At 36.2% G+C, this 25246-nt stretch overlaps 1 protein-coding gene across 1 annotated transcript in view; it reads left to right on the top strand.

Annotated features, from left to right (window-relative positions):
• LOC106715631 (ski oncogene) overlaps positions 1-25246 on the top strand; it is a 53316-nt gene extending 28070 nt beyond the window's left edge. Inside the window, exon 2 of the mRNA XM_045681260.1 lies at positions 23764-25246. Within this exon, the coding sequence (XP_045537216.1) occupies positions 23764-24294 (531 nt within the window). The 3' untranslated portion in view covers positions 24295-25246. The remainder of the gene's footprint in view (positions 1-23763) is intronic.

Here is a 25246-nt window from a genome sequence, read left to right as displayed (position 1 = left end):
TTACTAATATTCTAAATGCGAATATTTAGATGGATGGATGGATGTTTGTTACAAGTTACAAGGTATCTACAGAATGACTGCATGGATCTCGATGAAGTTTGGCATATATGTTGAACATAGTCTGGATTTTTTAATTCCGTGCGAACGGAATTGCGGGCGACAGCTAGTTTGTTTATAAACAAACAGATTGGTCGATTTGCAACATTAATTATAGTGTAATTATCAATTTGGCGCCACTCGTGACATATTTTAGTTTGGCTGAGATAATTTATGTTCCGTGACCTGATTGATATGCTGCGATACTGCAAGTGAATAACACTTACTTCCTAGTTGTGCGTTATCTACTGCGTCTTATATACTTGTAAAGATAGTGTATTATTCTTAAAGAAGTTGTGTATTTTTCGGACATTTGGGTAGAAAGGCCGGACACGAGCGTCAGTCGACTCTCGTCGCCGGCGTTCGGCCACTCTCGTTTGCGAAATGTAAAAAGCCTAACAAAAGCCGGACATTATTTTGGCCGGACACGCAATCAAAAAGCCTACCTATGTCCGGCTTTATCCGGACGCCTGGCAACGCTATTCGCAACTATGTAGTTATCATATTCCTGCCATTATCCCATTCTATTGGCGAATCAGTTTGTGATAACTTCACTTTAATATGGCCCAGATATTAAAGTTCCTAACAGTATTCTAGTCTTTCTTATCAGGCGGGAAAAAAAAGTTGATATTAAGGGTGTATAAGGCGTTGACTTTCCCTCGTACAATTCCACACTCAAACACCGTAATTATTTGGTGTACAAATAGTAAAGCGATCTGTTTGTCGGCTCCTGCTAATGTGCTGTATAATTGAAAACAGCGTCCAGCTTCCAAATAATGGCCGAATATTTGTTCAAATATTTGCATGACTTGATGTCAAGAACCACATTGATATGAGTAGTTTTAGAATAATTGTACTTACGTTTTTGTATGAAAAGTGACAAATCACATTTTTGTTTATTTTACTCTATTTTTACTCGACTTCTAAAAAAGAAGGTTTAATTCGTCATTTTTTTTAATGTGTGTTACCCATATAATTATTAAAGATGTGAAAGCTTCTGAAAATTGAAACCAAGTAATTTATTAATCAGTATTATTTACAAAAATAGGTATTCAATTTGTTTGTACATTACATCTGGTCTGTCTTCAATTTTACGAGCTACGTCGTACGCAGTAGTCCCTGCGTCTGATCAATTATTTACGTCAACAAAGTATTTATTTATGCAATTGCAGATAGCAAATGACCTATTTACCGCCCCCGCCTCGACTATCAGTACAACAGTTTAATAAAACAATAACCGAGATTGCTTTGTGTCACAATAATATTGTAAAGTAGCCAGTCTGTGACTCAAAATCGTTTAAGAGGCAACCTTAGTGTATTTTTTAAAATTAAAATTTGCACTCCTTTTCCACAATTACTTTAACTATGTCACGTTCATCTGTTAAAAGGGGTATAAATTTTTTAACTCCACGTATTTATATTTGTTTTTTTAAGGCGTTTTTCGCAAATATTTTTGTAGACGAATTTACAAAATTTTTGTCTATAACTCTGTGTCTTCAGCTAAAATTATAGCTAACAATTTAGTACATTCAACCAACATGAACTAAGGGCAATAGGTTCACATCCTTGTTGGATAGTTCAACAGAAGCGTGCGCACGCGCTGGCCCCGACCCGAGATAGTGCGCCCTCTGACTACCACATAGTACTTAGTACTTGTCATAATAAGAGGTTGGTGTAAACATATATGATGATTAATTAATAATTACGCTTCTAGGCAAAGCTTTTACCCTCGGTTTTCGAGATTTAAACTATCTCAATGTCAGGAAATTAGAGTGAAATCTTAATTTTTTTTTTACTTTATATTACAAAGTTTCAAGCTTGCAAGCGGTCACAAGAATTTGCTGAAATAGCGAAGCTATCGCAGTCTATAGACATCCGCGATTTCAGATACGTTGCCTACCTTTCATTGATAGTGGAGGAGACGTACAGAAAGAGAATATATACCTTTCCTATGCTACCCCTCCTTCAAATCCACTTCTCCTTTTTGTATTTCATGACAGCTCGTCTTAACCTGTCTGATACCATAAAAAACTATAATAAAGATAGATAGAACATTAAACACAATATTTATAACTAAAATACCATAACTGAAATTGGAAAAACCCAATAAACAACGCACACGCGAACTGGTTTTCCTTGTGGTCATATGTGGTTTGACCATTTCTCTATGTTGCTATGCTCACAAAGTTATATTCCATAACATATTTATATTGTTACTAGTTGTCGCCCGCGACTCCGTCCGCGCGCAGTTAAAAAAAAAATGAAAAATAGATGTTGTCCGATTCTCAGACCTACTGAATATGCTCACAAAATTTCATGAGAATCGGTCGAGCCGTTTCGGAGGAGTACGGGAACGAAAACTGTGACACGAGAATTTTATATATTAGATTTATTTTATACAAACCAAGTATTTTAATGTAACGTGTTAATTCTACGCACTGGTACGAGTAATTTATTAAGCTTTAACTTAGTATAGATATCTCGCATCAATCTTACTAATATTATAAATGCGAATATTTGGATGGATGGATGTTTGATGGTATCTCCGGAACAGAACTATGGATCTTCATGAAATTTAGCAATAGACGTAGGACATAGTCCGCAAGAACACATAGGCTACTAATAATGTTTTTTTTAATTCCGCGCGGACGGAGTCGCGGGCGACAACTAGTTCTACATAAAGAGCTAGTAATTAAAAATTCTGAAAGTTGTAGATTGGACTATGTATAATTTACACATACTATTTTATATTGCTTGATATTTCACAACGATTTAAGTATATTTCGCAAAAAAAATAATGATATTTATTTAAATACAATTTGTTCTGAATTATTAAGTTAAACTAGTTGAGACAAAAACGGACGTTGTTGAAAATATAAATGCTTTTGTTACAATAAAAGCCATGAACAGTGGTAATACGAAACATTTGCTCGAATGAATATTTAATTCAATACGATATTAATATGCAACCGCTACAGGTGTCGTCTGTCGTTATCATCTACCTAAATAACACATTTTATTACTAATACTGACATATTTAATTCTGTTCAATTGATAAGTCTGTTATAATGACACCTAAAGTTTACTTAAAAATGATAATACGCAAAATATCTTGAATTATGTATATTTTTTTCAACAATAAATTAAAAATTAATAAAAAAAATAACTACTAAACGAAATCTGAACTGGAAATAATTTTTAGACAACTTTATAAAATCTAAGAGTAGTGTTATTACTACATAATAGTAGAGTCGTTTGTATTATTATAACTAGAATAGTACGATAAGGATCTGATCTTCCTAACGAATCCTGGATCTCAATTTGAGTGGTGAAGAGCCAGATCCAAGTATCCACTTGAGTTGGCATGTCAAGCAGAACAGTACACTTATCTCCGACGTGCCATAATAGTTCAAGGCTCCAATTAAGAACTTGATTTTAGTGTTTTGCGCGAGCTTAGATAAAAAGTGTATGACGGAGTATTGAGGTTGCGCCATATTTTAACAGCATTTTGATGTGTTTTTATCTTGGATAAATGCCTGTCGTCTTATGACGAAAGTGTAGTAGTTATTCTTGGTTATTTTTTTTATATCAAAAGATGGCAAACGAACAAACGGCCACCTGAATTCGCCTAAGTAGCGAGGCGATCGTTCCTCGTAGACATCCGCAAATGCAGATGCGTTGCCTACCTTTAATCAACGGAGAAGAAGACGCACAGAAAGAGGATATTCCTCTACCTATGCGACCCCTATTCCGCCAAATCCACTTCCCCATCCTATCCTTTCCTAATTAGAAAAGGGTGGGAAGGGAAAGAAGACTAAAATAAGACCTCCGGCACCACACTCATCAATCGAAACGTGGAATTACTTCACGCCTGTCTTCTGTGTGGTCGTGGTATTTCACCTGGCGAGCCTATTCTGGCACACCATTGTTAAGTTGTTACGTGGCTTTTGGCTTGCTTGGTTTTTTTCGTGTTTATATTTTATTAATCTTCTCACAATAGAAGACGCAGCAGCAAAGGATTTTCTTTTGAGATAGAATGCGAACTGTGTAATATTAGCTAATCATCTTTTGGCTTGAAAATCTAACTGATAAATGAAGGATCGGTTTACAAATAGTTAAATACATTATTTAACAACGTTAAAAGTCATTTTATGGAAAAGTAGTTCAGTTCAAAAATGTCAAATTGTGTTATTAGAATAAAAACTATTCCAAATAACGTGTGGACATACACATTTACGTGAAAATGAAATATTTATATGCAAATGCCTTTTATTTACATTTGTATCGTCCTGTGAACAAAAATCGAATCTTTTTAAAGACATCTTTATTTTTTTATTTTTAAATATATAAGCAATAAGCCGTCGAAGATTGGTCGTTTGACTGAGCCGAGAAATAAATAGTGTGGGTATTTGCAACGTTTCAAATGTTAGTTATTTGCCGATGTATTAATTCATGGACTATTTCTAAATAATATGTATCGATTTTTTTTAATCTGTAGTCACTTATTTTGTTTTTTTATTGTTCCAGGTAATATACCAATTTAATAATGAGATAATCCAGTTTCATCTTAAAAGGTAATGTTTCTTAGATTACAGCGTACAATATAAGATCCGCTATGACAGAGCAATCAAGAAATTGTTTTTTTTTTTTTATAAAAACTTGTTAACAAATTCTTGTCATATAAAAACATTCTGCATCACAATATGTTTATTATTCCTCGGAGAATAATATAATTAATAACATACCGATGTCTGTTTAGTTGCAATTGTGCTAGTTCGTTGACCCCGGTTCGTCCACCCCTCGCTAAAAGCGTGTCCACATGATTTGCTCTTATTACGTCCTATTCCCGTACTCCGGCTGACATTTAGCACAAGGAGCATTAAGACAGGCAAAAGCCACGTTATTTCTGCCACAAGCTTAACCAAGACTTGTACCGTTTGATGTTAATAGATGATTCTGTGGAGTTGCGACATGTTACTTGTCTATACTTCGCCCGTTCGTTAGTCTGTGTCATTTGACGTAACTATTTGTTATCTATGATTGTCAGATTTGAGCGGGAAATTGTAGATATAAAAATGCTCTTCAAAGTTGACTCATGACATCATAGTTTTTTATGGTTCATTATTACATAATAAAAACCAAAAAAAAAAGTTATATTTATTTTAATATATGAGATAGGAGCCCTTATGAATTAATAACGATAAACTGACACTTGCAAGGATATTTTTTTCATAACAACCATCTACCTTTGGTAAAATGTCAAATCAGTTTACATTTCTTTTAGTTTAGCAAATATTTATACAATTACCAATATGCATATTACAAAATATTAAAATGTGTGCAAGAATGTCGTTGATATAAAATTCGTCTCATTACGGTTGCGGTGACAGAGACATGCCCACCTGTGGGCAGTGCTATCTATTACCGGCCACTGTCAACCCCAGAGCTTGGCAAAACTCCAACATCTACTGCGACTAATATTGTATTTCAACTATTGCTATTCCACAAACAAGGAAACTACGACCTTATTTTAATAAAGACAGAGTCTAAAATTGCTTGTAATCGTTAGTCTTTTAGCAGGTGCTGTTGATTAAAATTAATACATTTGCATTATGAAGGATTTGTACGAAGCGATTCAACAAGTTTAGGTTCGATTTTGATTCCTTGCTGTTGTTAGTCTTAGTCAACGGATACAAGAATAATGTATTGCATGTCGTTTTGCATTTAGAGACTATGTTTAAAGTTATAGATAAATCTTACTAATATTATAAACTAGCTTTTACCCGCGACTCCGTCCGCGCGGAATAAAAAAAATGCACACAAGATAAAAAAGTTCCTATGTCCGTCTCCTAGTTCTAAGCTACGTCCCCATCAATTTTCAGCTAAATCAGTTCGAACAATCTTGAGTTATAAATAGTGTAACTAACACGACTTTCTTTTATATGTATAGATGTGTATGTTTGAATGGATGTCCAGAACGGCTTAACGATTCTCGATCAAATTTAGCATAGAACATAGACTGGAAGGCTACTTATTACGTTATTTTTAATTCCGCGCAGACGGAGTCGCGGGCGTCAGCTAGATAATATAATAAATATTCAGTTTAATACAACTGAATTTAGATTCCTAATAACAGTTACAGTAACTGAGCTCTGAAACCTCTTTTTCCATTGTCTAACCGCACACGCCTCTAGTCGTTTAGTGGAAAGAGGACTTAAGAGGCCTGTCAGATTTCCCGCTAAATATCATGTCAATAGATGAGTAACAGATTAAAATAGGCAATGCTGAGTAAAGATACATAATACATAGTACAAATGTGAGGTCAAAAGCCCGCCTTACACAATCTCATAACAGTCATGAGCGGGTTTGAGTACGTGGTAGGTTTAAGTTTCCACAAAAAGGTGGTAGGTTTATACAAAATGTATTAGATTTGGAAAAAGTTTATTCTATTTATAATTTTTTTTGAGACTTAGCAGCCTAAGGCATTTCATTGCAAAAATATTTGCCACTGAGTACGGCAATTAGTTTTGTCGTTCAATAGTCACAGAGGGCGTTCTTTTGTGTACCGTAAGGATTTGTTTCAGTAACTCTGAGTGACACTAAAGTTTAACAAACAAGTCCGCTGCAGTTACTGTTTACGACTAATCTAATATTTTTACGATACGAAGTTGCTAATTGATTTGTAAAACTTTACTGGCGTTACTAGTATAAATGAGCAAATATGGCGCGTTGGCTTTTTTATTTATTTTGGCACACGCAAACCCATTATTCAGCCACTTGTGGACCTATCATGAATATTTGTGACAATCGCCATAATATCGACATCGACAAAATTTGTATAAAAACTGTCGAGATAAGTTATCATGTGTAAAGTACACCAAAAATGGATTGTCACAAATAGTAGCGCTAGACCCACTGAAGTATCGTTTTTAATGTAAAAGTATTACGACTTTTCTTTTTAATTTCGCCGTTATTTATTGTTCGACTGTTGAGAGCTATTATGAACTTATTCTTTGTGTGTTATTTTTGTCCCACTAACTTTCTGTAGTATCTGTATTCATAAACAAGTGAATGATTTGTTATCTGTGCATTTTTATGTTTATTCAGAGGGTACATTAAAATATTAGTCTTGCTCAACATGGAGTTTTATTACATGGTGGCAGCGGTGTTAAATTACGATTTTATTAGAAAAGTGTAGTTTTGCGCTAAAATGGAGCACGCTAGACCTCCAGCAGAATTAATTTTACAAGGTGGGCCGGCGGCGCGCGCAGACGCCTGGCGAAAGTGGTATAAACAGTTTCAAGTCTTTTTGAAAGCGTCGGGAGTACACAAAAGTACAAAAGATGTACAAAGCAGTCTGTTAGTTAATTTAATCGGCCCGGAAGGTTACGATGTGTATACTACGTTTAAATTTACGAAAGATGAGGACGCCGAGGATATCGAGATTTTGGTGAAAAAATTTAATGAACACTTTGGATCGAAGCAAAATACGACGATCACCAGATTTAAATTTTTTACGCGATCTCAAAACCGAGGGGAGTCCATAGACGAATATGTCACCGCACTTAAATTGTTGAGTCAGTCCTGTGAGTTCGAACATTTAGAAGACGGCTTGATACGCGACAGAATAGTTTGTGGAGTAGCGGATGGCGTCGTGAGGGAAAGATTACTCAGGACCGAGGATCTTACGCTGGCTAAGGCAGTAAAAATATGTCAGGCAAATGAAATGTCTAACGAGGAGACTCAGCAGATAGAAGAAACAAAAGGCGGATCGGCGGAGCCGGAGCCGGGAGCGTCGGGCCTCGCGGTGGACGCCGTGGCGGGCGCGTGGGGCAACGGGCGGCGCGGGCGCGGTCGCGGCGGCCAACAGCGCCCCCTGCCGGCGGCGCGTCGGCGCTCCGAAGTCTCGCCACGAGTTAAATGTCTTTGTTGCGCTAATTACAATTGCAATAGCGATATTACCTGCCCAGCTAAAAAAGCTATTTGTTTTTTATGCAATCAAATAGGACATTTTAAAAAGTGTTGTCGGCAAAAGTTTTATAAAAAAGTAATGCAATTAAATGAAAGTTACGAAAGTGATAGTGATAAGGATCTTTATCATGTTTCGACTCTTCGTGAAAAATGTAAGGACAACAAGTATGGCGGCAAATGGTATGAATATTTAATTTTAAATTGTAGTGGAAATCGCGAGTTATTTAAGTTAGATACGGGTTCAGATTTAAATGTTATTTCTATAGATACGTTTAAAAGACTAGGATGCGACTTTGCTATTTTATATTCAGATAACACAAGAGCGCAGTCATTTTGTGGTAATTACTTAACTGTTGTCGGAGCATGTGATTTGTCATGGACATACAAAAGTCGTACATATAATTTGCATTTCATTGTTACTAAACATAATTGTCAAAGTGTACTCGGTAAAAATGCTTGTGAAGAATTAGGTATGATAAGGCGTATCCATACTATTGACATTACATCTTACGACGATTTATTCAAGGGGTTGGGCAAGTTACCGGGTAAATATAAAATTGTAATCGATGAGAGTGTACAACCGTCGATATGTCCTGTTAGAAAAATACCTATAGGTGTTAGACAAAAGTTGTTAGTCGAATTGAATCGCATGACGGAGTTAGGCGTGATACGAAAAGTTTCTCATCCGACGGAGTGGGTTAACGCGATAGTGGTGGCCGCCAAGAAGGACGGCGGCATTCGCGTGTGTCTTGATCCGCGTCCGCTCAACAAAGCCGTGCGCCGCGCACACTACCCGTTGCCCACGCTCGCGGAGATAACTTGCAGGCTGCAAGGGGCCACCGTTTTCAGCAAGCTCGACGCGCGCTCGGGTTTTTGGATGTGTGAGATCGATGATGCGAGCGCCGATTTATGTACCTTCGGGACGCCTTTCGGGCGTTACCAGTTCTTGCGCTTACCGTACGGAATTAATTGTGCACCGGAAGTTTTTCATTCAAAAATTCGACAGATTCTAGAGGATTTAGAAGGCGTTGACTCGTTCGTAGACGATATTGTCGTTTGGGGCGTAAATATCGAAGAACACGATAGGCGCTTAAAGGCCCTTCTCGATAGGGCCAGAGAAGTAGGTATTAAATTTAATCGTAAAAAATGTGAATTCGCCGTAAAACAAATTAATTATCTAGGATTATTAAATTTTCGAGCGACACCGCGTGACGGCATCGCTTCACCTTCGGAGTTATTGATGGGTCGTAGGATAAATACTCGGCTTCCCATACATTTGAGCAAACTTAAACCTTCTCGAGACAATAGCGAAGATTATAAAAACATTCGAGAAAAACAATTTAAGTGTAAAACTAGATACGACTGGCACACGAGGGCGCTCCCGGAGCTGCAGGCCGGGCAGGAGGTGATCATCGCGGACGGAGTGAGTCGGCGCAGGCGCGGCCGTGTGCAGGAGCGCGCTGCGCAACCACGATCTTATTTTGTTAGTGATGCCGCGGGCAGATGTTACAGACGTAATAGGCGGCATTTGATTAATATTGGTCAGCAGGGCAGTGCCTATGGCGCTACTGAACCCACTGAGAGCGGCTGCATCCCGGGAACGTCTAGCGCAGACTCGGCATTACAACGCGACCTAGGTAACGAGGCCACCACAATCGCAACGTCTTCACTCTTACCCAATAATAATGCGCAAAAAATTGATGTTAGGCAGGCGGCTATTTCAGCGAAAAATAAGTTTAAAAATTTGTTTCCGTAATTGAAGTTTAAAATACTTATTTAGTTTTACATTAAGCTAAATGTTAATAGTTTAAATTTTTTTTTCTGTTATTATTATGGTTAAAAAAAAAAAAGTATTTACTTTATGTTAAGTTTAAGTTTTGCTGTTCTAATTAGTTTGTAAGATTTTTGCATAATGTTTTGGTTAAAAAAAAAAAAAAAGGAAGGAGGATGATGTAGTATCTGTATTCATAAACAAGTGAATGATTTGTTATCTGTGCATTTTTATGTTTATTCAGAGGGTACATTAAAATATTAGTCTTGCTCAACATGGAGTTTTATTACACTTTCGATACAGATCTTGCCTTTTGTGAACTCTTACCTTGAATGCATAATAGGCGTAAAAAAATTAGAAGTTAAAACACATGGACGTATTTTTTTATAACATGAAATGAACGAAGCTTTTTTCTGATACTAAGTTCATTTTTTTATTTATTTAAAACTATACTATATAAAAAAACAATAAGTAGCCTATTAGTTTTTCCAGAACATATTCTACATATGTGCTTAATTTCATCATGATCCGTTGAGCCATTCCGGAGATACCCTCAAACAAACATCTCTCCATCCACCTAAACTTTCACATTTATAATATTAGTAATAAGTAAGATGATAGGAAATAAATAATTTTTGTTTTAACATTTTTGATTTAACATTTTTCATGTTGGAAACAGGATGAATGTCAGAACCGCGCAAAATGGAGGTCCGTGGTGTCTGCCTACCCCTCTAGGTTGTTGTTTGAAACATTGTCATCGAATTTCTCCTTGCACAAGATTAAATTTTATTTGAATGTCATGACTTTAAGATCATAATGCCTACTATTTTGCATTTCTTGTCTTTAAAACAGAAAGAACAACGTGTCGTAAAAAACCACGTCTCCATCTCGCGTTGTAGTTTGTGTCCTTTGTATGTATGCGTGGGACATTTAAATTCTATCATTTACATGGAAGTAACATCGATACAAAACACAATAAGCACGATACGGAGCAACAATTGAAATTTAAATGTACTCTTACATATGTATTTATTGCCCAACAATAGGGTTGCTACCATTTTCAAGATCTTAATATCGATTACTCATCTTATTTGTTACCGAAATAATATTGTGTCATTTTTTTTAGTGTACATCACAGTTTGCGTTTAAGATAATCGTAAGTATTTCAAACGTGTGTTAATTTTTATTAGAATTGGGAACATGACGAGGAGTTCGCCTGCTAAAGTGATCACAAATACTAGACACTTGATAACAGTTCTTTTTTTGTAGAAAAATAGACGGAATATCTATTATAAAAAATTCTCGTGTCACGGGGTTCGAATTTGAACTCCTCCGAAACGGCTTGACTGATTCTCATGAAATTTTGTGAGCATATTCAGTAGGTCTGAGAATCGGCCAACATCTATTTTTCATACCCCCCCCCATTTACTTTTTTTAAACTGCGCGCGGACGGAGTCGCGGGCGACAGCAACAGTAACATTTATAATGTTCATCTTCACACCAACACCTTTCATTACAGTATGATGTGAAAAAAACGTACCAAATCCTTTTTCGAACAACAAACTCGAAATATGTTGTGACAGGCCATCACCATTGTAAATTATATTTAACACCTTATTGTCTAGGATTAAAGTTTAAAATAGTTTGCAAAGCTGCCATTCATGTTATGCTGCGTGTCAGTTCACGCGTGGAGTATAGCACGTGTGATTAATGTGGCCCGTTTTGTGACGTCAATCGACGTGTTTATGTTGTTACATACTAGACTAAACAACATGAATTACCTATGCTTTCCTTTTTTTAGGTTTTTCTAATGGCACAAAAATTACGATGTTTGTCGTTGAGATAGTAAAAAGATGTGCCTAATTTTTGGTAATTTGGATATTTCATTTTCCTAACATTGGGTTTCTGAGACCATAATCCTCTTTTAACACATTTTTTTATCTATTTTTTGTCTATGATAATGAGAGGGATGACGATATGTTTTATACAGAGGTTTTTTTCCAATTATCTTTGGTTTTGTAATTAAATTATACGTTTTTTTTTTCATTGCGCATTTCTTCTCGAAATAGGATAAGAATGCTTTATTCATTCTATTCTTAGAAGGATGGAAAAGTTTTTTTCGCTTTATAAATATTTGTACGCTAAAGAGGGTCCTTCAGGAATGTTCCGAAATGTTTATTAAAAAAAATAACAACAGGAATAGTCCAAGGTCATTTTGCCAATTAATACCGGCTAATACTCGTAAACATTGACTACCTATATAATAATATTTTTCTTGACAGATATATCCTATTTTTTTTTCCATGTTTCTTGCTAAGAGTAATATCACATGCGTTGATTGCACGTAGTACAGTTTACACGTGCATCGTAGATATTGAATGAACTAGACGCCCTGTCCGTCTAGACTTGAGGAAAAACACCTGAGTGCAGTACTATAGGCTTAGTAATGGGAATGATGATTCATTAAGTTCATAATCTTACTAGTATTAAACTAGCTGTCGCACGCGACTTCGTTCGCACGGAGTAAAAGAAAGTTATTAAGTAGCTTATGTGTTCTTCCAGACTATGTTCTATATATGTGCTAAATTTCATCAAGATCCGTTGAGCCGTTCTTGAGATACTTTCTAACAAACATCACTCTATTGATCCATATAACATTTTAATGAAGTTTTGTTATTGTACTGCAGGATAGGTTTCTAAGAAAACAGCAAAGTGGTACAGTTTTCGTTCCACATGTTTATAAAAAGTATCCATTGTTCTGAGCGCTCTCGTGTGTTTTGTGGCTGGAGAAAAAAATGTGCACATTCTCCGTTTTTTTTTAACGATAAGTCTGTGGTTATAGCTTGCTAACGAAATATTTCGAGCATAGAAGAGTTGTCGTTAGCAATTATGTGAGAGCTTTCTTCCTTTATTCATTGTTTATTTGGTTATTTTACTTTGTCTTATTTTGTATTTCGAAGTATTGCATACTAGAAAGTTTCTTTATGGATGCAATTTTTCGAATTTCAGAGGTATAAAAATTTGATTTCAGAAGCAATTTTTGTTAGATGGGTCGGAACATAATCAAATTTGGTACTCTAATATTGAATTTTCTTCTGAATCATACATTTCTTCTAGAAGAATTCAAGATATTTGGCATTTTGGCAGTACAGTCCATGCTTGTGTATGATTCAACGGCCCTGGAAGATGGATAATTGAATGTCCCATGTCACCCCGCGCCAGGGAATGTTGGCAACACTGCCAATAGAAAACTTTTGAACCTCGGAAAATATGTAATTCATTTGTGATCGTATTTTTTATATGCACCAATAAATGTCACAATGTTTTTTATCTTTTTTTCCGAAGAATATAGTATGTTAAATTTGAATGGAATTTGCGTAAAAGCTCTTACGTTTTTTATGTAGAATTTTTATATCCGTAGGTGTTAAGTGCTGCTTTGCTTGTCTACTGATTTTTTTTTGTGACAAATCTGATTTTCCTTAATGTCATCTTATTTTATGTTAACATTTCTTTTTCTTTGTTTTTAATTAGATTTTAGCCTTGTCAGATAAATAATCTGCTTACTGGTCGTTTTTTGAAACACTATATTTGTTCAACTTTCTTAAATACGTCCTTCTAACATCTTTGAATTACTATACTATGGAAAGGTCATAAATATAAAGGTCATTCATCATCATCATCATCAGCTCGCTTTACATCCCCACCGAGGGGCTCGGAGCCTACCCCAATTTAGGGGTGACTAGGCCATAGTCAACCACGCTGGCCAAGTGCGGGTTGGTGGTCCAAAGGTCATTATTATAAAAAAGTTATCGATTATTACCTGTAGCATAAACGTCATAACATATTTTGACAAGTGAGATGTCATTCGATTTACCAATATTTTTTCTTTTTTTTAATTTACAGTGAGACTTTCTTTTAATTGTAATAAAAAGTGTTATTTACATTAATACATTAATTAGTACGATTATAGGAAAACTGAAAGGAATGTTAAGATTGCAATTATGTTAGTTGACGACGCGACTTGTGCTGATTTCGTACATTTTATTGGCGGCCAGTTTTTACGAGTGCACATTTACGCGAAGTTTATTAAAAATGACCGTCTCACGAATGCAACTCTGTGCGCAAAATGTCTTTTATTTAAATACTAGCTTTTGCCCGCGACTCCGTCCGCGCGGAATAAAAAATAGAAGACGGGGTAAAAATTATCCTATGTCCGTTTCCTGGTTCTAAGCTACCTGCCCACCAATTTTCAGTCAAATCGATTCAGCCGTTATTGAGTTATAAATAGTGTAACTAACACAACTTTCTTTTATATATAGGTATAGATAATAAATTATTAGTTATATTTACATTAGTAACAAAAATGGAAGACAATAATTTCAAACTGATTAGACATTTTTAATAACTCGCAAAATGAATGAACATAATTTTCTTACAAACACGAGTGCACCGGAATTTCGTTTTAACACGGGCGCCAAACAACTCACGATAAACGGCGATGTTTCTCCGAAAATTCACTATCATTGACAAAGAATGTGGAAACTTCGACTCACAAGTTGACCACGATATAAATACAAAACTTCCACATGCCAAATAAAGTACATCCCCATCAATGAATCTCAACTAATTAGTTCATAATAGTACAGGGACGATAAACTTTTACTTATCTTTGTGCCATTTTTCTTTGTTAACAAGTTTGTTGTTATGAAATGTTACGTGAAATCATCACATACATATTTACTAGATAATTTCGTAACGGTTTGACAACTCTTTTTGAAATTTGTCACAGATATAGAACACTAGCTTTTGCCCGCGAATTCGTACGCACGGAGTAAAAGTAGCCTGTATCTTCTTTCAACCTATGTTCCATATATATGTGCCAAAGTTTATCAAGATACGTTTAGCCTTCAAACAAACATCCATCCATCCATCTAAATATTCGTCTTTCTAATATTAGTAAGATAGTTTTTAAAAAAACACGTGTCTATTGATACTGTTTTATTTTTAATTCCGCGTGGACGTATTTGATCAGTACAAATTAATCAATTGACCTATTAACGATTTGCATGTTATAAGACAAGGTCGGTTAATGATAAAATATTGATTTTACCTTCATATCCATACATTGTATTACTATCAATTTATACTATAATCATAAAGCTAGATATTGATTATTGCAATATTTTAACATTTAATTAGTATAATATTAATATAAACATGAACAAGAGTAATTTCATCATTACTAATTAAAAAAAATATATTTCCGAGTAGAAATAGTTCTTGGCAGAGTCGATCATGGTGAATATTTGGTGACCATTGGCTGGCGACCAAATATTTAGAGATTATTCATAATATGAAAGAGAATCAAAATATTATCCGCATGATATATGCTTTAAATTTTTTTTAATTAATGTGACAATCTATCTGACAGATGAATGAAGTCTTCATGGAAAATAATTAGTCACTGGCATAAAACAAATGTGACATTAAACAACTTTCATTGGATTCGAAATTCAAACGAACGCAAACAGTTCGAAAAACGAATCGATGTTTTGAATAAATATAATGGCGCCATTAAACTCAATCGTTAAATTAATTTATGATTTCAGAACGGAATGCGTTATTATTTTTTTTCGTTATTAAAAGTGATCTTTAAAAAAAATTTATTTTAAAATGCGAAATATTTATTACATTTTACATATGATTTAAAACGCATTCAATGACAGTTGTTAAATTATACTAAAGTAAAAAATTGCTCATCAAATGCCAGCTATTGTAACTGATATTTATTGTTGCCATAATATTATTTGAACAGTCTAGGAAAAACAATATAAAGAAATTGACACTAAGATATACTTATATAATAATTCATATACATAGAACGGTATGCGGAGCGGCCATTGTCGTGCGGATGTAAACAAAGCCGTAAAACGTAATATAGTCGTGGGCAGTGTTACCAGCCGCGGTGTCACGTACCGCGAAACTTGAAACAACAATGGCGGAAGATATTTCGCACATTAACACTCCCTGGTGGCATACATACCACAGTTCAATGCTTTCAGTGCCATATTTCAATTACCTTTGACATACTGGACGGGATCAAAACAATTTAAGTTGTAAACAAACGTTTGCTTTTCTAATACTTCGACTAGACTGACTATGCTAGTAGAACTAATCTACCTCATAGTTGATCGAGTAGCAGGTAACCAAAGGGAGATGGGGTTATAATCAACTTATTCCAGAACGGATCTGATTGAAATTTGCATCCGAGTTAAATTACAATCTGAGTTTCCTTTTTAAATCCATGCATAAAAAGTAATGGGTAACGGCTAGATAAAAATCACATACATAGAGCGGTACGTAACTTCGTAATATCGGCTCTATGAGCAACAATTGCCTTGGAGCTTAGTAAATCTAAATGTCACACTCTCACACTGTGTTCAAATGTCACCAGTCAGGCAGCACAGTATCGATCTAATTGGTTCTAATAGAGAGATTTACGGTACACTTGCGCACAAACGTGTTTACATCTTAGTATGTAACTTGGAATATAAACCGTCTAGAATAGACATTTACTGGGTAGTTTATACCAGCGAGGTGTAAAATTAAAGCTTAAGAAAGAAAGAATGATTCCGTCACGCCACACGTTTACTATTAGCTGTCAAACATAAGTTATTTTGATATTATTATTTTTTTTTAATAAATTTTTTATAAATTTGACATGTTTCCCTTTGTGTTCTGTACCATTATATTTCTGCCACATTTTATTATATCATACAATACAAAGCATTAAGTTAATTAAAGATTTAAACCCGTTTAAACACATTCTAACCGTCATAAAGTTGTGAGCAGGTATAACAATTAGTTGTAGTGTGACACGCAGATAATGTCGGAATGACTGCGCAAATTACACACTGGCCGGTGCATTACGGTGTAACAGCCGCCCAAGCAATTTGCCTGCACAATGTCGCGAACATGAGCATCTTATTAAGGGCTATTTTCACTAAGAAAATTATTCAAATACAACTTTTTGGCAATGTCTTTTTTAGTAGATTTTTATAATCTACGTGTAGCTGCAATGTCTGTGAGGTCTCCCGCAAGATAGACTGTAACCTGGTCAAGATTGCGGGAGTATCCTGGTTGAGGGTAGGTTAGGACCAATCATTAGAAGGGCCTTCATTCGGTAGTGGACGACCTCAAGCTGATATAGTTGAACTGAACGACCTACTGTTTGCAAATACGTCATTAAAATAACAAAATAACAAAAACGAAAGTAAGGAATACGAATACGAAGTGTGTAATTATTAAATGAGATTTGCAATGAGAAGTTATTTGTAAGTAGAGTTAACACAATATTTTTAACCCGGTCTTCGTTAATATGTTTCGCCTGATATTTATTTTGAATACCCAACTATCATTCCGTGTTAAAAAGAAGTTAAATACTTTAAGACAAACTTTGAGTGTTCCAAAATCCAAATTTTAAACCATAAAGTGTTAAAAAATCTTAAAAATCAAACGAGTAAAATTACATAAAAACAAGACTCTAACTTTAATATACATTCGAATGCGCAATGTAGTTCGCACAGTGAAATCGTATCTTAAATAGGGATTGTTTCCAGTAAGCTATTAGCCAGGTCTTCTTGGAAGCCCTAATGTCTGCGCCGGGAGTGGTGACATCCTGCCAGATTCGAGGAACGAATTGTCCACTTATTGCGACATCTCAAAGCTCTACTTAATGACCTCTTATCTAATAATTAAATACATAAGTCAACACCCGATATACCGACATCGTATGACATAATAACCAATAGCCGCAATAGAAGACATTCTATTGATTAGATGAAAGCTGGGATCTACATTGTTGTCGTTCTAACCGATGCTTTTGAGTGACAAGTTGATAAGAGCGCGATAAGTTTTCTTTACTATATTTACAACAATAAAATGCAAAATAACATGCAAAAGTTTATTTATATTTCGTTTATAATTTATGAAAACCATTATAATTTCATTGTTATTGTTTATGTTGGATCGGTATGGCAACATTTCAGGAAGCTTATCAGAAGTAACCATCTTAGATATGTAACAATAAACAGATTGTAAAGATTGTTGTGTTTCTAACTGAGAATGCAGTACTATATTGTTATTGTAATATTCCAGCCATTCTTTTAATAACTATACTTATTTCTCGTATTAAATCTATGTTACATCTCCCTTAGCGAGTCCCTGAGTTGGAGGCAAATTTTAGCATTATACTGTTCGTAAGAAACGGGATTTTTACCACGATTAGGCTGTTTGAGCTAGTATATTAGTAAAAACCACGAAAGTCTGAAATTATATTTTAGCATTATACTTTTTAATGTAATAACGTGAGTACACATAATAATACTTTCCTCTCATATACCGGATGACTGGTAGAGAATGCCTTTAGGCATTAAGTCCTCCTTGTACTTTTAAAAGTGCTAAAGAATAAATAAATAAATAAATATATGGGATACTACAGAGAAGTTTTATAGCAATTAATTTCTTACAAAATCGTTTTATCGTTTTTCAAAACCAATCCCACTAATATTCTTACAACAAAAGATCTGACGACTAACCATTCGATGTTTAACGCAATGGAAACCTACGATAATGTTACGTTTATTCCAAACGTAGGTCTATACATTAATATGGGTAATCGAAGTCAGTACAATCGCTAACCTTCCGTGTCCACCCCCGCTATAACAGCGATAGTTCCGCCTATTCTTGTCTGCCGTCTGCAACTACCTACATGCTTCTGGGCCTTGTTATCTTACTAATATTATAAATGCGAATATTTGTTAAAAGATATATCTAGAACGGTGCATGGACTGAAATTTGGTATAGATGTGAAACAACGCCTGGAAGAATACATAGGCTACAGAATAAGTTTTTTAATCATGCGCAGACGGAATTGCGGGCGACAGCTATTTAGTTATAATGGCACGGTTTTTTACACTGTTAAGGTGTATTCTGAAGACGTCGATAAAGATAGCAATCGATATACGAATTTTATTACGTCTCCATAACTATTTACTTTTTCACGTTTGTTAGCGGCCGGTTTTGATGTAAAACGTTATTAAATATGAAGGCAAAAACTGCAAGAAAAAACATTAATTAATGCTCTTATATTTTCGCAATAAATTCTTATAATACGTGGTCATACATTACTTTTCACCAATTACTCGTTCATTTCTAAACCATACTTAGCATAGCTTTAGGAATTTTAAGATGTTCGTGAATTTCTACCAACATCCGGAGATGAGGGCGCCACTGTGTCGCTCAACAGCAGCTGAGGCTTGTTTTCAAACAATTCCTCGTATAAACGTATACATAATTCATGGCACCGAGCTAAAATTCATTGATTGCCCAACAGATAATACTATCCAAAATACTATAACGCGCACGCTATGTTCACATATACAAACGAATTTAAACCGTATCGACAAAGATTACAGTTCAATTTATAACAAAGAATTCGTTTCACTACAATCGATAAAGCAGTTTCAACTCTATGTCTAAAGTATAAGATTGTTATTTCTGTAAAAGGGTAGAAGCTTGAAACGTGTGACCTTGATGGTTAAGGGAGTTTACGTGATAACCTCCCTACCTTTGGGGATGATGCGTTGAGGAGTGGTGTTGCTGTTTATGTCATTCCGAACTCCATTGTTCTTTGTTGGGTGTCCGCCAAATTGTGGAATCGGTTATTGATTAAAACGGATATGATTCAAGATTTCAGAACGGTGTTATGTCTATTGCTTATTAAAGGTTATGTTTACAGATCGTATATGTTTGGCAAGAGCTGAAATAGATGAAAGACGTTTCCTTTCTTTATCATGCTTTTTTTAGTCTATGACATTTTAGCTATGAAATTAGTGCAATATTTTTTTAAATTCTGATTTTGTTTTTTTGCACAACATAGAAAGCTACGTGACGTGTTATTTTCGAGAAGTTTTTTACGTTTGATAATTACCAATGGATTGTGAAAAATATAAAAAAAATTATCGTAGTTTATAATTTATAGCAAAAATGCCTATAAAAAGGTTTTTCAAAACATGTCACGCAACGACGTTGGAATTCTAAATGGATAATATTTATTTAATCCCATCGAATAGAACAACTGTAAATACTATTCAATCATAACTAGCATTTCTTAGCCATGAGAAGCTAAACAAAAAACCCCTTTGAATATATCTTTCTAATGGTCCATTCTGGGAGTTTATAGTAAAATCTTCAATTGTTCATTTTGAAATGTTTTAGTTAAAAAAAACACTGTCATTTGCTAAACGTATAGCCTAGCAAAAATACCTAAACAAGAATTTTGGATATTTTGGAACGATTAATATGAAACAATGTTCGCTTAACCTCAATAATAGCTCACAGTTGTGTTGTGGAATGGTCGGTCCTCGGCGGTATTTCCAAACCAATACGAGTTAGGGTCCTTCAAGAAGTGAGCTTTCATCTCATTAAAGGCCGGCAACGCCTCTGCAGTTCATATGGTGTTGCGCATGTCCACGGGCGTGGTTGATCACATCGGTGTTCTCATCACTTTTTTGCCTCATTCTCTTACATTAAAAAAATATGTAGAGAAATATTTTCACGTGTCCCACTATGGTTATTGTTAAAATATCATTGTTAGCCGTTCCAGATAAGAAGTTAGGTCTCGTATCTGTACGCGGCTTATCTGTTAGCCAAATGTCGCTTTTCACCTTCACATGTCATTGTTGTTGCTTATTTAAATTGCATGAACACGTGGCCACTATCGGCTGCGATCTATGAGAGTGTTGCCAGTAAAAAGATTTAGAAATAAACGTCTTAAAAGTCATGTGTCAATTGTATTGTTATTGTAATTTTTTGATCCTCGGGTATAGATTTTTGTCTATTGGTTTTGGTTGACTTTTGACTTCAGCATTCATTGTATTGTGTGTTTTGAGTTGCGTTGTATTGATTTCTCAAGGAAATTCAAGAAGTATTATAAAGTTGTAGAAATACTTTGTAGATTAATATTTCATTTGAAACTCTAGGAATTATATCGAATGTTTATTTAAAATATCACTTCAAATGAATTTATTTCGTATTTCGATTATTTGAAGTCTGTCGCTTATTAAATTGATGTAATGAGGGCATACAAAAATGTTAAAAGTACCAACTGTGGAAAATGCCAAAAGACTTATTTACCAGAGTTGAATCGGCGGATGTTTCTATAAAATCTTTCGCGCTATAAAAGTAGTCATACACTAGAATACAGTAGAATAACAGCACCGAGACGTGATAACATAAACGAGATAGTGTGCTCATTCAAATATGCAACAGTTTAAACACGTCTAGCAACGTAAGCCGGTAATGAACGGGTTAAATCAACATACAACATTCATTAAATGGTGGATGATTCGACTCAAACGTTTTAGGAATCCGCGCCATTTCTTGCGCGCTGTCAAAACAAGCGCGCGTACATTGACAGCCGCCGCAGGGTTGCCAGTCGATCATTATTAATTTGTTTGTTACATGGCGCGTGCTTTGAATACGTCATACATGCAGAACCTTTATTGTCTTAGTAAAATAATTAATTTATACGTGTCATAATATGCACATATTTTATAAATGTTTATGATTCATACCGATAATTGTTTTTGTAGAATTATTGTAGATGTTTTTATTTAAATGTTTAGAGTTTAAAGGTTTTTTGTTTTTGTTTTTAGTCAAGAGTTTATGATGTAGTAAAATTAAATACACAAGTTGAAAAAGAAATGTATAATTAGGGAGGTTCTTCTAAACCAGTAGGATTTTTAAAGGCATCTACTAGTTTGTTACGATTTTAACGTAATATACTATTGAAAGGACATCAAAATAATTTTGCGTGAACCCTAAATGTATGTTTACAATAGTGTCAGTGTAGTAATGGACGCTAGAGATGTTTTGTCTATTCGGCGTTGTGCTTTGCCTGCCTAATATAATTCCTCGTCTTTCATACTTTTTATTCGCTGAATGGTTTATCAGAAATTTGTGAATATCTGCAAATGTGGATGTATTTGGGCAGCGGTCTCTTTGTTATTTCGGAAAATTCAGGTGGTCGATTGTTCGCTTGCCACCTTATAATATAAAAAAATCCGTCAGGTAACTGGCGAAACTTAGTACTGAAGGTCCGGTCACACGGCGCACATTACATCCGGCCTAAGCAGTCCTAAGTGTCATTGTAGAGCTTAGGTCGAAGTATTCTTTCATCTATTCATTCATTCTATATCAAAAATTTTATGTCGTACTTTAGAAGCTGACTGATATGAAAAACTAATGTGGCATTAATTAGTTATGTAAGGATTTAGATTTGTTTTATTTTTACACGTGTTATGTAAAATCAGCAAAGGCTTGAAGGTAAATAAACCTGACATTAATATCACAGGTTCATTATATGGTATGAAAACGCGAGGGCGCCTTGTGCACAGAAAAGCCTGAATTAGTCGCAAGTAGGTCGCGATGTCGGCAACCCCCTGCGACCCCCCGCCCGCCATTGACGTGCAAACCCGCCCGCTGCACCGTCGCTCGATAGTGCTGCCACAACTCACACACACACAAGATGAATGTAATACAAGTATTTCAAATATTCTTTATTTAAAATGTTAAATTCTTATTGTGGTGTTCTTAATTGTATGTTGTAGTAAATGTTCAAACGTTATTGACTATGATATATACTCATGGTTTCAATGGACTCTATTACTTTTGGATCAATTAACTCTTTAAAGAAAGGTTGCACTTAAGAAGGCGTCGATTTTGTTAATATATACCATATTGAACTACATATTAAAATATGTATTATAAAGTAAATAAAGTCGTGGCCGGAGCTCTACCAAAAATTCGGTACCTATTTTATTATAATTAGGTCAGAATTCTAAGGTCGTTCAGGCAACCCTGTGCCGCCCAAACAAGCCAGGCGGGTGTCCGGCGCCGGCGCGGGGTGTGTTGGGGGCGCCACCCCGTAGCGCCCTCGCCTCCCGCCAGCTCTACACGCATTCAGTAGGTTTACCTCAACGAATCGCTTTTACAGATTTTCTTCTTAAACACTTCCTCGGGGACATTTTATCTTGAATATACCGACGCTTGTGAAAGGATCTATATTGATACTTTTTTGACATTTTACAAAATAATGAGTAAAGTTATGAAAGAATAAAGATAACGTAGTATTTTGTAAAGCAAACTTTATTTTAAATACTAGCTTATATGTTTTTATTGTTATCATCTAAATTATATTTAACGTTCCTTGGTTAAAGTTGGTCAATAAAGCGTAGGAAGTAGAAGTAGTAATACAGGATCCTAACTAGAAAAAATGCATCAACTTATTAATATGAGAAAAAATATTAATTTGTATTATTTTGCGTATTAACTGTACTTTGTACCAATTCATCGAATATTGATATTAGTGAAGAGGTATTGGGCAGGCACCGTACCGTGCTTGAGTCGCGTCGTCGCGGAGTGGCGGCGTCTGGGGGTCGTCTGCGGCCCGGCCGCGACCTACATCCAGCTCGTGGCCTGTGACGCGCGCCGTCTGACCCCCCGGCACCCCACACTACGACCCTCACTAACCCCACTCCACAACTCTTCGTGCCAGCTCCGCCCTGCATTACGTAACTCAGACATGATTCTGCAGAAAGCTATAGCCGCTATGTTGTATGCTGCATTATAAATAGAAACAGGCCGTTAGCAACAGCATTTGCTAGCCATCTCTGTATATTTGTACGCTCTTTATAAATTAATATTTAAATTCTTCTTGCGTCGACTTTGGACTAACCATATTTTATTTGCATAAATAAGCGCCTCTACACTCGTATCACCCCCTTGATTTGTCAACGCAATTTTGAAGAATAGTAATCTCAAAGTATGATGCACATTTTAATAGTAACTTGTCTCAATTCCAGGTGGTGGAGACGGTGGTGTGCAAGCCGGAACCGCCGGACTCGCCGCCGAAGAAGGCGCGCGGCGAGGACTACGGTTACGCCCTGTACCTGGACCCGTACGCCCACCTGCCCTACCGCGCCGCGCCCGCCTTCCGGCCCTGGGGCAAGGCGGAGCCCACGCTGCTGCACCCCGAGCGCGTCGTGCGACTGGCTGACTGCGCGCGCTTCGAGCGCGACTTCCAGCCCAACGTCGCGCTCAAGCCGCTGACGCCACCCGTCGACGACGTGACGTCGTCCACGTCGCCGCCGCCGCACGCCGAGGGCGAGCTGACGGCGCGGCTGCTGGACGCCGAGGCGCGGCTGGCGGAGCGCACGCGCCGGCTGGAGGAGCGCGAGGCGGCGGTGGCGCGGCGCGAGGCTCGTCTCGACCAGCGCGAGCGGGAGCTGGACCGGCGAGAGCGCGCCGCCGACCACGCCGAGGACAACAAGCCGGAGCGGGGGGAGTCGGAGACACGGGAGTCCCGGGAGTCGCGGGAGTCGCCGGCGTGTTGACCCGCGCGAGTCATCACGCGCCTCGCGGCCGTGACGCGTCGCGCGCCGGACGCTCAGTGAAGTCGATAGCGACGACGCAGTACAAAACTTTGAGGTGCTGAATGATTTGTAAAAACATTAAGAAATTTAATTTCGTTCGGAAACGTCATGTGTATGAAACTTCAAAATGTTTTTTTTTGTCTATTGTACGACATATTTATAGATGCTTACTGTTGTAAAACGATATGTCCCGTTGACTGTGCGCGGTGCGGTGCGGCGAGGTATCCGCCAGCAGCGCGCCGGCGGCAGCGGGCTCTGTGTATTGTATAGACGCTGCAGTTAAAGGACAGACAAATACAGTTGTACATATGTTCATATCAAGTACAGTTTTGTGAGATCACATGTTATTTTCTACGTAATAGCCAGTTATTTTCCTTGTAGACTCTTCGATGTGTGCCATTCTGAAGGCACAGCCGTTGCCTCTCCGTGTAACCTCACTCTGTGCTTTTTTAACCAATAATTAATGAAATACTCAAGTTTAATAATATAGTGAAATAGTTGATAAAGCCTAAAACGGTAAGCATAATTTATACAGGGTTATTCTTAAGTTTTTTTACACAACCGTTGTATTAATCAGGTTCTTTTTTAAATACACTCTTTTTCTACCTGTCATCGTTATACTACGCTACGACACACATACAAACATGCAATTAACATTTATATTTATTTTACTCGTCATACTACGTACATATAATAATGTTATACTGATAAACATATCAAAATGTTTTATATAAATAACACAAGTACTGATGAGACAGACGTTTTACAAATGTATATGTTACTAATCCTATATAAATGACTCTGTATAAACTTCATAAACCAAATAATAACATGACATGATTTACATAATTCATGTACATACAAAAAAACTGAGAATTGTGCTCCGTTTTGACGTAGTTTAGTTTTTTTGTTA

Source organism: Papilio machaon, chromosome 15, assembly GCF_912999745.1.
Source record: "Papilio machaon chromosome 15, ilPapMach1.1, whole genome shotgun sequence".
In the NCBI taxonomy this organism is placed as follows: Eukaryota; Metazoa; Arthropoda; class Insecta; order Lepidoptera; family Papilionidae; genus Papilio; species Papilio machaon.
Note: the sequence above shows the minus strand (reverse complement) of the source record. Positions and strands in the feature narration are given on the sequence as shown.